The following is a 12,268-nucleotide window of genomic DNA, read 5'->3' on the forward strand; positions in this document are numbered from 1 at the left end:
CTGTATCAGATAAAGAACCTCCCCTGCCTTCTCCTTCTCTTCTTTCCTGTCCTCTCCTTTCCTCCTTTTCCACATAGGTTATCCAATTGTTTCAGCATCAACTGTTTTAAAGATTAATGCTGTTTTCATAGAATTCCCTTAGGACCTTTGCTCAAAAGCAGTTAGCCACATATTTGTGGGTCTGCTTCTAGATTCTCTGTTCTGTTCCATGAATCCCTATGTCTATCCTGAAGCTATTACAACTGTATTTGGACTGTAGCTTTTTAGGTAAGGTTTGAAATCAGATAATGAACTCTTTCTTTGTTCTGTTTTTTAAAAAATATTTTGGCTACTCTAGAGCTTTTGCATTTTCATAGAAATTTTAGAATCAATTTCTACCAAGAAAAAAAAAGCAGTGGGGAAGTTTTCTTTGGAATTGCGTTGAATATATAGATCAATTTCACACAAATTGGTATCTTAATATTGAGTCTTCCAGTCCATGAACACGATCCAGCTCTCCCATTTTTTAGTTTTTTAGAAATATCCCACAGCAATGTTTTGTACTTTTTCATAGAAATATCTTACACAGCTGTTATGTCTATCCGTAAGTACTTCATGTTTTTGGATGTGTTATTAATGGTATTGGTTTTTAATTTCAATTCCAGTTCTTCTTTTGTAGTGTATAGAAACACAGTGGGTTTTAGATATTGACCTTGTATCTATGACGTAGCTAAACTGAGTTATAAATTGTAATAGTTTATTTTGTAGATGGGATTTTCTGCATTGATGATTGTGTCATCTATGAATAAAGACGGTTTTATTTCTTCCTTTCCAATCTGTATATGTTATCTATTTGTTTGCTTTATTGCTCTGAATAGAACAACTGGTACAACGTTGAATAGAAGTAGTTGCTTGTTGAATAGGAAAGCAGATATCCTTACCTCGCTCCCCATTTTAAAAGGAAACTTATTCAGATTTCACCATTATAAATACCATGATGATTGTAGGTTTTCTTCATAGATACTCTATATAGGTGATATTTCCTTGTATTCCTGCTTTATTGAAAGATTGTTTTTTGTTCTTTAATTATCAGTGCATGTTGAATTTTGCCCAGTGCTTTCTCTGCATCTATTGATATGTAATATATTTTTCTGTTTAGTTTGTTACAGTGAATTTCGCTGACAGATTTTTAAAATTTATGTAAATATTTAAAAAATTACCATTTTAAGCATTTAAGGTGAATATTTCGGTGGCATTAAGTACATTCACAATGTTGTGCAACCATTACCACTATCTACTTCCAGAACATTTTCATCATCCCGAAGAGAAACTGTACCCCATTAAACACTGACTCCTCATTCTTCTCTCTACTCAGCCCTTGGTAACCTCTGTTCTACTCTCTATCTCTATGAATTTACCTTTTCTAGGAACCTTCTGTAAGTGGAATCATACTGTATTTGTCCCTTTTTGTCAGGCTTATTTCATTTAGCATGTTTTCAAGTTTCATCCATGTTGTAGCATCTATCAGAATTTCATTCCTTTAAAAAAATTTTTGTTCATTTATTTTTGAGAGGTGGGGGAGGGGCACAGAGAGAGGGAGACACAGAATCTGAAGCAGGATTCAGGCTTTGAGCTGTCAGCACAGAGCCTGATGTGGGGCTTGAACTCACAAGCCGGGAGATCATGACCTGGAGCTGAAGTTGGACGCTTAACCGACTGAGCCACCCAGGGCCCCCAGAATTTCATTCCTTTTAAAGCCTGAATAATATTATGTTGTATGGATATATCACGTTTTGTTTATCCATTCATCTTTTGATGGACATTTTGGGTTATTTTCAACTTAAGGCTGTTGTGAGTAATGCTGCATGAACATTGGTGTATAAGTATCTGTTTTAAGTCTCTACTTTCATTGTTTTGAGTATGTACTTAGAAGTGAAATTGTTTGATCAAATGGTAATGTACATTTACTATTTTGAGGAATAGCCAATTCTTTTCAATAGTGACTGTATCATTTTATATTCCCACCAGTGATGTACAGGGTTCCAGTTTCTCCAAGTCCTTGCTAACATTTATACATGTGTGTGTCAGTGTGTGTGTAGATGTTTGTTTTTGTTTTGTCTTGTTTTTTAACCAATAGCCATCCTGATGGATGGGCATTGATTGCTTTTTGAATGTTGAACTAAGCTTGCCTGATTGACATAACCCCATTTGATCATGATGTATTACTTATGTTTTTGTATATTGTGGAATAGATTTGCTAATATTTAAAAGATTTTTATGGCTGCATGTATGATCTATATTTTTCTTTTGTTGTTATATCTTTGTGTGGTTTTAGCATCAGTATCAGGGTAATGCTTCTCATATAGTAAGTTTGGAAGAGTTTGGTATCTTTCTTCCTTAATTTTTGGGTATAGAACTTACAGTGGGGTAACCTTCCATCTGGGGAAGGTTTTCTCTGTGGGAAGATTTTAACTATAAATTGAGTTTTAAAAATAGATATAGGGCTATACAGACTATCTACTTCTGCTTGAGTGATCTTTGGCAGTTGAATCTTACAAGCAATTTGTCCGTTTATCTAAGTTGTTGATTTTATTGGTACAGAATTGTCCACATTTCCTTGTTATCCTTTTAATAGCTATAGCATCTGTAGTGATATTCCCTCTCTCATTCCTGCTATTGGTAATTTGTTTGTTTTTCTTTTTCTCCTTATCAATATGGCTAGGAGCTTATAATTTGTATTCTTTTCTTTCATCTCTTCTCTTCTCTTCTCTTCTCTTCTCTTCTCTTCTCTTCTCTTCTCTCTCTTCTTTTCTTTTTTTTATAAGAGAAAGGAAGTACGAGTAGGATAGGGGCAGAGGGAGAGGGAGAGAGAATCTTAAGCAGACTCCATGTGCAGTGTGGAGCCCAATAACGGATTTTGATCTTGTGACCATGAGATCATGACCTGAGCTGAAATCAGGAGTTGGACACTTACTGACTGAGCCATGCAGGCACTCCTTTATCTTTTTCAAACAACCAGGTTTTGTTTTCATTGATTTCTCCATTTTTCTATTTTCAATTTTATTGATTTCTACTCTTTATTTTATCCTTCCTTTACTAGCTTTGGGTTTGATTTTCTGTCTTTTTTCTGGCTTGTAAATTAGAAGCTAAGACTGGATCTGAGAACTTTCTTCTTTCTCATATAAGATTTAATGCTGTATACTTCTCTATGTACTGATTTAGTTCTGTCCTACAGATTTTGACAAGATGAGTTTTTGTTTTCATTCAAGATATGTTATAATTTTCCTTTTGACTTCTTTCAAGTCACCATATCGCTTTTGATTTTTTGTCATCTTCTTTTATTGTTAGTGTCTCCAGTTACAAATTTGGATTTGTCCATTTCTTTCCGTTTTTGTCAATTTTGTTTTGTGTACTTTGAAACTTTGTTGTTAACACACACACACACACACACACACACATTTGGCATTGTTATGTCTTTTTAATGACTTGGCGCCTTTATTACTATGTGATTTTTCTCTTTAGTCCTGATAATATTCCTTCCTGTGAATTTGCTTTGTCTTGATGTTAAATAGCCATCCCAGTTTTATTTTGATTAGTGTTTGCATGGAATATTTTCCTCCCATCATTTTGGCCTGTGTCTTTACATTTAAATTGCTTCCTTTTCATAAGAGACTCTTAAAACTGAGAACAAACTGAGGGTTGATGGGGGTGGGAGGCAGGGGAGGGTGGGTGATGGGTATTGAGGAGGGCACCTTTTGGAATGAGATGGGGTTGTATGGAAACCGATATGACAATAAATTTCATATAAAAAATAATTGCTTTTCTTTTAGAAAACATATACTTGGGTCTTGCTTTTTAAAATCTATGTTGACAGTCTTTTAGTTGAGGGTAATTAGAACATTTGCATTTATTATAGTTATGATATGGTTGGATTTAAATCTTACTAATTATTTCTCTTTACCATTGTTCTTTGTTCACACTCTTCTTTTTGACCACTAATATGGTCATAGATTTTACTTTTTCTGTATGCCTCTATGACCTCCAATTGTGATATTACTGTGTATGTTTCAAAGACCTCCTATTGTGGTCATACATTTTACTTCTGTATATAGTATAAAGCTTACAGTTTTTTGAGCTTTATTTTTATTGTTTATTTATTATTACTAATTATGCTTTATATAGTCATCATTTTATGTGGTTTAAAATGAGAAAAAAGCGTTGTATATACCCTCATTTTTACCATTTTCAGTATGCTTCATTTATTTGTGTCAATCCATATTCATGAATACCTGTTCATTTGTGTGGATTTCTTTCTGGTATCATACTCTGCTTATAGAACTTACTCTACAACTACTTGTATTAATAAGTCTACTGGCAATGATTTCTCTCAGCCTTTGTTGGATGAAGAAGTCCTTATTTCATCTTCATTTTTGCAAGTTTTTTTTTTTAGCTGGATATAGGATTCTGGATTTTTCTCTTTATTTCCTTAAAGGAGTCTCCCTTATATTTATGGTTTCACTTTCCATGGTTTCAGTCACCTGTAGTCACCTGCAGGTCTGGAAACTCATCAGAAGGTTAATAGTTGCCTAACTGCACATTAGAATGCCTAAGTCATTCACCTCACTTCATCTCATCATGTAGGCATTTTATCATTTCACATCATTGCACAAATAGTATTGTACGAGAACATATTTTGAGAGAAAGACCACATTCACATAACTTATTATAGTGTTATAATGGTTCTATTTTCTTATTATTTTAATGTTAATCTCTTACTGTGGCTAATTTATAAATTAAAACATTGTCATAGGTGCATATGTATAGGAAATAACATCACATATATAGGGTTTGTTACTATCCGTGTTATCAGGCATCCACTGGGGAACTTGGAATGCATCTCTTGTGGATAAGGGGCACAACTTTACTTATGAAGATCTTGTTTCATTGTCTTTTGACGTGTGTAGCTTTTGATGTCATTTCTGCTGTAATTCTTACCTGCTCTTTCCTCCTCGTATATTTTTTTCCCTTTGAAGGCTGTCAAAATTTTCCTTTTTCATTAGTTCTCAGCAGTTTGACTGTGATGTGTCTAAATATGATTTTTTTCTTTTTTCTTTACCCTTCTATCTTCTCCCTTGTACTTCCTCCTTCCATCCTCCTTTTCTTCCTCTTCTTCATCCATTTATTCTCCTTTTTGTATTTTTCCTGCCTTAGTGGTCTCTGAACATGGTATCTGCATTTTGTATAATTCAGTTATTTTGTCAAATTCTCAGCTATTATCATTTCAAATGTTTCTTATTCTTTGTTTCTTCTCTTTTGTGGAATTTCCAGTACACACTTGTTAGACTGTTGGTATTGTTTTATGGCTCCAGTATTTTTTGTTCCTTTTAATTTTTCACTCTTTTTTTTTCCCCCTGTGCTTCAGTTTGAGTAATTTCTATTGATTTATCTGTAGTTTTACTGATTATTTCTTCAGTTGTATCCATCTGCTAATAATGACGTCAACATTCATTTCATCCATGTCTCACCCCCAGGATTTCCATTTGCTTTGTTCTATAGTTTCTATCTGTCTGTTGAAATTTCCATATGTTTATGCATGTTGTCTTTATGTTAACTCTTCTAACCTGTTAGTCATAGATATTGTAAAGTTTATTTCTTGTCATTCTAGCATCTGGGTCATCTCTGGGTCCTGTTTTCTTGACTTCTTTATCTTCTGACAATGGGTTATTCTTGTGATTTTGGATGTCTCATAATTTTTTTTTTTTTAATTTTTTTTTTCAACGTTTATTTATTTTTGGGACAGAGAGAGACAGAGCATGAACGGGGGAGGGCAGAGAGAGAGAGGGAGACACAGAATCAGAAACAGGCTCCGAGCCATCAGCCAGAGCCTGACGCGGGGCTCGAACTCACGGAGTGCGAGATCGTGACCTGGCTGAAGTCGGACGCTTAACCGACTGCGCCACCCAGGCGCCCCGGATGTCTCATAATTTTTTAATAAATGGTAGATGTTGTGTATTGAGAAATCACGGAGGCTGAGTTAGTATTTATGTTGAGAAATGGGCGTCTCTCTTCTGTCAGCCTGTTTGTGTGGAGGGTGGCATCCATCTTGTCATAGTTGAGCCCATTTTGAGTTTTGTTGCTGCTGTCATCACTACTGACTTCAAATTCCTTCAGTACTGGTATCTGTACTTTGTGTGGGGTGAGGTTTGGGGGTGGGTTTTTTCCTCAGTGTTTCTGCTCCGCCCTTACATTTCAGCAGTCCTTCTCACTGTGCCAGGGGGTGAGGGCTTTGTGTATACTCTGCAGTCAGCTGTTGGTGCTTATTACTTGGTTATGAATGCGGAGGGTACGGGAACATAGTTCATGAATTTCTTGCCCAGCCTCATTCTCAGTCAGACTTTGTGTGCCTGGGTCTCAGAGGTGGGTTTTTATCAGTGTTTCTGCTTCCTTCCCCATGGTGGCCAAACTTGACTTTGGATCTGTGGGTGCTCTTGGGTGCAAGAGAATGTCCTGTCCGCTTGTCAGCATTTTCAGACCTATGCTTTATATTGGGGCAGGGCCTTGCTTTCAGGAGGGTCTTATACTCCTTTTTTTCCAGGGGCAAGTAGATTTTGCTTTTACTCCTTTTCCAGAAGCAACAAGTCTTTGCCTAAGCCTCTGGGGCAACAGAATTTCTTGTCTCTACCCCAGAGGCAGTTGGTATTTGTTTTTCCCCTTTCTCTAGTTAGGGCTTGAGCTTTTTTGCTTTGTACAAAAGAAAAGTCTGGAAGTGTGTTAAAGTTCCATGCTTTCCTCTCAGTGGCAGACATTCACCAGCTGCATACCTGCTCCACTGAGTGAGGCTCTCTCTGGTTTCCAGTTGTACCTCTGATGTCTTCCTCAGTGTTCAGGAGAGGCCCGTGGAAAAGAGCTTCTGCCACAAGATCCTGGTTTTCTAAATTATCGTGCTAGCCCACCTCAGTCTCTTAGAATTTATTGGCATTTCATGTACTTTCTTCTCACCTGCATTGAGAACGTGCGTCTCTTCCTTCCTGCTCCCACCAGTGTTGAAACACTTTGTGAGTCTGCCTCTCCCCAGAGGGGTTTGTCACAACCATTCACTTCACTTACGTGCTTTACAATCTCAGATCTCTGATGGTTCAAGACAAGTTATGACTTTTTACGTTTCCTGGTGCTTTCTCATTGATAACGTTTCTACATTCTAAGGAAAAGTGGAACATTCTTTACACCTTTCAAGGTATACTGTTCTTACATCTTGATTTTCTTTTCCACTCATATATTGGGCTTTCATTTATATCTTGGAGTTTGTTCTACATCAAGACGTAACTAACACGTGCTTCATTTTTTCTGTTGTTTTTGTTAGAGAGAGAGTGTAAGTGGGGGAGACAGGCAGAGGAAGGGAGGGAGGGAGGGAGGGAGGGAGGGAGGGAGAGAGAGAGAGAGAGAGAGAGAGAGAGAATCTCAAGCAGGCTCCACACCCAGCACAGAGCCCATGACCTGAGCCGAAGTCAAGAGTAGGATGCTAAACTGACTGAGCCACCGGGAGCCCCCTTCCCTCTTTTTTATATTTGATTATTATATTGGTCGAAGTAATACTCATATATGTATAAAAAGTCAAGGTTTTTTCAAGATTAATAGTATAAGGGCTCAAGATTATAATAAACAGAAATATTCTGTTCTGCCCTGCTACTGGCCATTTCTGCTTCTCTTTTTCAGAGGCAACCATTTACCACATGCTTCAGCTGTTTGTTCTATTACTTTTATGTTGTCGGTTGTTCATATTGCTATTTCTAAATTTTTTCATTTTTAGATAGTATCTGAGTGCTATGAAAAATGAAGACTTGGGGTGCCTGGGTGGCTCAGTTGGTTTAAGCGTCCGACTTCGGCTCAGGTCACGATCTCACGGTCCGTGAGTTCGAGCCCCGCGTCGGGCTCTGGGTGATGGCTCAGAGCTGGAGCCTGCTTCGGATTCTGTGTCTCCCTCTCTCTCTGCCCCTCCCCCGTTCATGCTCTGTCTCTCTGTCTCAAAAATAAATAAACGTTAAAAAAAAAAATTTTAAAAATGAAGACTTAACTCTCATACACATATTCCACATGTATACTTCTCTGCATCTTTCTAACTTATTCTTAGGACTCTCTGCCAAGTAAACACATCATGTAATTTTTTCATTTTTTTTTTTGTTTTTAATCTTTCTTGGAGCTCTTTATCCTCTTCTGATTTGGGATGATTGATAGGTCCGCTGCAGATCTGCTGTTTTGGTTCTTCTCTTCACCATTATTTTGAAAATTTTTTTTGCCTCTCTCCCTTGTTGAGTGCATGTTTTTCTGGATGGTTTCTCTTGTTCTTGATCTACTTCCTTATTTTGATGGGCACATACTTTAGTAGATTCCCTATAGAAGATACTTGAGAAGTAAATATTTTTTGAGATCTTGTAGGTCTGAACTCTTTTATTCCCACACACTTAATTCATAGTTTTTCTGAGATATAATTCTAAATTGGAAATAATTTTTTCACGGATTCCTGAAGGCATTGCAACCAGTGTTTTCTGCCTCCCAGGACTACTCTTGAAACTCCATAGCCTTCTGATTCTTCAGCCTATATATGAAACTTTTATGTTTTTTTTCCCCTCTTTAGGCTTTTCTGACTTTCTTTTCCCAGGGGTTCTGAAAATTCATGGATAATTGACTTGATGTGTGTATTCTTTGGTAAATCACCTTGGGCATTTGGATTTCTTTTAACCCTTTTATTATTGTTTTTTTTTAAACCAATGACCCCAGGGATAGGGGACCAGGGGAGGGGGCTGGAGGGGAAGTGAGGCCTGAACCCCACTGCATTTGGATTTCAATCTAGAGATAAATATTCTTTAAGTGGGAAATTTCTTATTATATTATTTCCTTGGTAATTTCTTTCCTTCATTGTTGTTATTGTTTCTTTCTGGGATGCCTGCTAGTCGTATGGATAATCTTCTGATCTTTCCTTCCTTCCTTCCCTTCCCCCCTCCCTTCCATCTCTCCCTACTTTTGTTCTGTTTTCTAGGAGATTTCTGTAACTGTGTCTTTCCAGTCCTCTTTGAAATTGCTTACTTTGGCTATTGTATTTTTGACCTCCTAGAGCTTCTTCTTTAATCCTCCAGAATATTTCCTTTTTATAACCGCCTATTCTTGTTTAGTTGTTATAATATTTCTTTCATGCCTCTGGGAACTTTGAAAAATGTTAACCTTTTTTTTGGAAGTTTTATTCTGTTTCCCTGTGTTAATTCTGCCATTCCTTGTAGGTCAGAAGCCTGGCTTTTTCTTCTGAGGCCAAAATGAAGAAGGGCACTGGGGGTCTTCTCTTCCAGGATAAGTGTAGATAGACTCTATCTCCTCATTTGCAATGTGGCCCATCACTCCCACCTACAGCTGTGCCACGTGTTCAGAGTCTGTGTTTTAGCCTTTTCTAAGAGGACCCCTCTTAAGAAATCTGTCTTTTTGGGGTCAAAGAGGTGACCTGGAGATTTCATAGCACTTTGAAAGACGTCCAGTGAGTCTTCCTGTTTTCAGGTCCTTTCAACATTCATCTTTAGAAATACCAGGTGTGCTTCTAATTCCTAGGGCTTTCTGGGATCCTGGGGGCACAAATCAGTTTACTTTTTTGTAAGGTCTTTGTTGGCTTCTCACTCTTCAGACTAGTTTAGCCTATTCACATCTGCTAGGTCAGTTACAACTTGTGTATCTGCTTTTCAGCTTCCAGACTTTGGTAGGCTTCTCTCTTCTGCTGTTGACTCCTTTCTATTCTGTTTGGGGGGGTAGGTGGGCAGAAGACAGGGAGAGAGAGTTTATGGACTATTGGGTTATCAATTTAGAGATGTTTGGGGAGAGACAGATTACTCCTTCTGTTCATTCTGTTATGTTTAAAGAAGAAACCTTACAAAGTAATTTTATTAGAGTGTTGGGGTAGAAATCAAAGACAGTAGGCTTGAGATTCAGTGACGGTAAAAAATCAGAAATAGGGAATATAATCTACTACTTAACCTTGGTTATAAGTAGAATAAAAGGAGGAATGAACTGCTAAATTTATATTACCAATTTTCCAGCTGAGCCCTCATCTGCCTGAGAATCTGCATTCTTTAATTCTGCCTGCTCTTCCCCTCCCTTGGGTGACTCATTCCTTACTAAACTTTCTTCAAACTATAAGTCTCTCAGTGATCTCGTATTGTGTAGCACAGAGAACGTGGAACTGGGGCCCTCCCAGATTTCCATCAACATCCATCTGCATTTACGAACGTTTTTACTCCTCCTCTGTCCTTCCACAATGGTAATCTATTTGCTAGAATTGTATTTTGTGCTTATATGGGAGTTAAATCCATTTGAATGTTGGCATCTGATAATGCAAATATAAAATGCTGATTATAATAAGAATAGTCTCTTCCCCCCGAGTACCTTTGTATCAATAATACCAGCTTCACACAAAGAGAACATAGCCAGTTAGACACTTATTAATTTGGACTAAACATACTACTTCAAAATATCTTAGTTTCTCTGGATGTACTTTTATCTGAAACAGAGATCAAATCATTTGACAGAGTTAGGATATTACAGGTTTTACTTAAAGTTTTGGACTTAGTTTTTCAATTTTCTGTGTATGTCATTAGCCATGTTGCATGACCCTAGTCATAGAACTTTTACAGAACAGGACACAGTAATATTTCTATGGTTAATTTGACCTCAGGAGCGATAAGCAGCTCTTTTAGTCACCTCAGTATTTGTGATGATTATTATTGTTTACTGTTTGAATAAGAAATTGTTTACTTTTTAAACCATCTAGATAGAGCCCTGTTGTATATGATACATGTACTGAATATGGGGCTTTCTTGATTACTTAAGTTGTAAATTTAGATGAACAGATAAAAGCAGGAGACATAAGAATAGATTCTCCTGTAGAAAAGGAAGAAATGATACTGTTCATACTAGTTACTTTTGTGTCCATGGTCCTCGCATCAGAGATAGATAAGCAGAATAATATTTGAGAGACTTTTGTCCCTGCTTTAGTGATCAGTTAACTTTTTTCTTTTGAATAAATCTATTTCTCTGGATTTAAACAATTGATTTAATCTTTCAGACAGGGGAGAACAAAGGATGGAGTGGTCCAAAGGCTGGGTTTCCTGAAACCAACAAATAACAGTAAGTTTTCACTTTCATGTTAACTACACTTGATGTTCGTCATTGTCCAGTAATTAGTCTGGCAGCCCGGGTATTTATTGGACTGTTTGGGCCGGAGATGTCACATGGAAGACAAGGAAGTTGTGGTGTTTTGCTTTCCTGGAACTGACAGAAGACATAAGCACTGAAGTTTCTTAGCATGGTTTAGTCACCGCAGAGATAGTACCATTTACTCCACATGGTAATGATCTAATTTTTAAGTTGTTTTTATTGCACATTGTTATAATATAAAGAATCAAAAAAGTAAAGGCAATTATCTCTAAGGTCCGTTATACACTAAATCAACTGTTTTCATGTTTCGGTTCTTTTAGGTACACACACGTTTTTACATAATTATATATACATGGAAGTTTGTACTGTGTTTTCATTTAACATTAGTAATAAAACATTTTTACATTGTACTGAGTTGTTAGAATTTTTAATGTTTTATTAAATGTACATAAAAATTGTGAGCAATTTATTTCCAATTATAGTGTCATCAACATGTGAAATCTCCAGTTTATTTCTTTTTTCAAAGGTACATGATCAAGCTGTGGAAGCTCATTTGTCTTTCTTTAAGTTCTTCCCACCTCTCCCAAAAAGTATCTATTTTCCCTAATGTGGACCATTTTACTGTAAATCGGTAAAACAAAATAGCCAGCCTGTGAAGACCCTATTGAACTGAAGTCCTCAGTGAAGCCAAATTTATATTCCTTTCTAACTCTGTTTCTCTTCCTTCTACAACTTCTGGAAGCTGGACTAAGCCTAAATATGTAAATTGTCATAATGAACAGTATTCTTTGATATTCACAGCTTATCTCTTGATGTATAATGAAATTAGTAACAACTTTTATCAAAGCACACTTCTGAGAATTGAATTCTTGGGTCATCAAAACGAGCCTCTTGAAAAAGAATATTTCAGTGAGGTAATTGTATTCATGAGTTACTTTCTGGGAATAACTTAAATAATTTAATATGACTCTGAGCCTTGGTCTCTCTATATAAGAATGATGAATGTGATAGGCTTAGCACATAGCCCAAGGGAAAAAAAAAAATGGAAATCAGTTCAGGACTCTCAGAAAGTTTGTGTTTAATTCCTTTGATGTTTGAA

General features: G+C 36.7%; 1 protein-coding gene across 1 annotated transcript in view; it reads left to right on the forward strand.

Moving 5' to 3' along the window:
- STAU2 (staufen double-stranded RNA binding protein 2) overlaps positions 1–12,268 on the forward strand; it is a 304,556-nt gene that overhangs the window by 136,028 nt on the left and 156,260 nt on the right. Inside the window, 2 exon segments of the mRNA XM_030304456.2 lie at positions 11,078–11,125; positions 11,127–11,139. Coding sequence (XP_030160316.1) covers positions 11,078–11,125; positions 11,127–11,139 — 61 coding nt within the window.

The sequence above is a fragment of the Lynx canadensis genome, chromosome F2 (genome assembly GCF_007474595.2).
Source record: "Lynx canadensis isolate LIC74 chromosome F2, mLynCan4.pri.v2, whole genome shotgun sequence".
NCBI lineage: Eukaryota > Metazoa > Chordata > Mammalia > Carnivora > Felidae > Lynx > Lynx canadensis.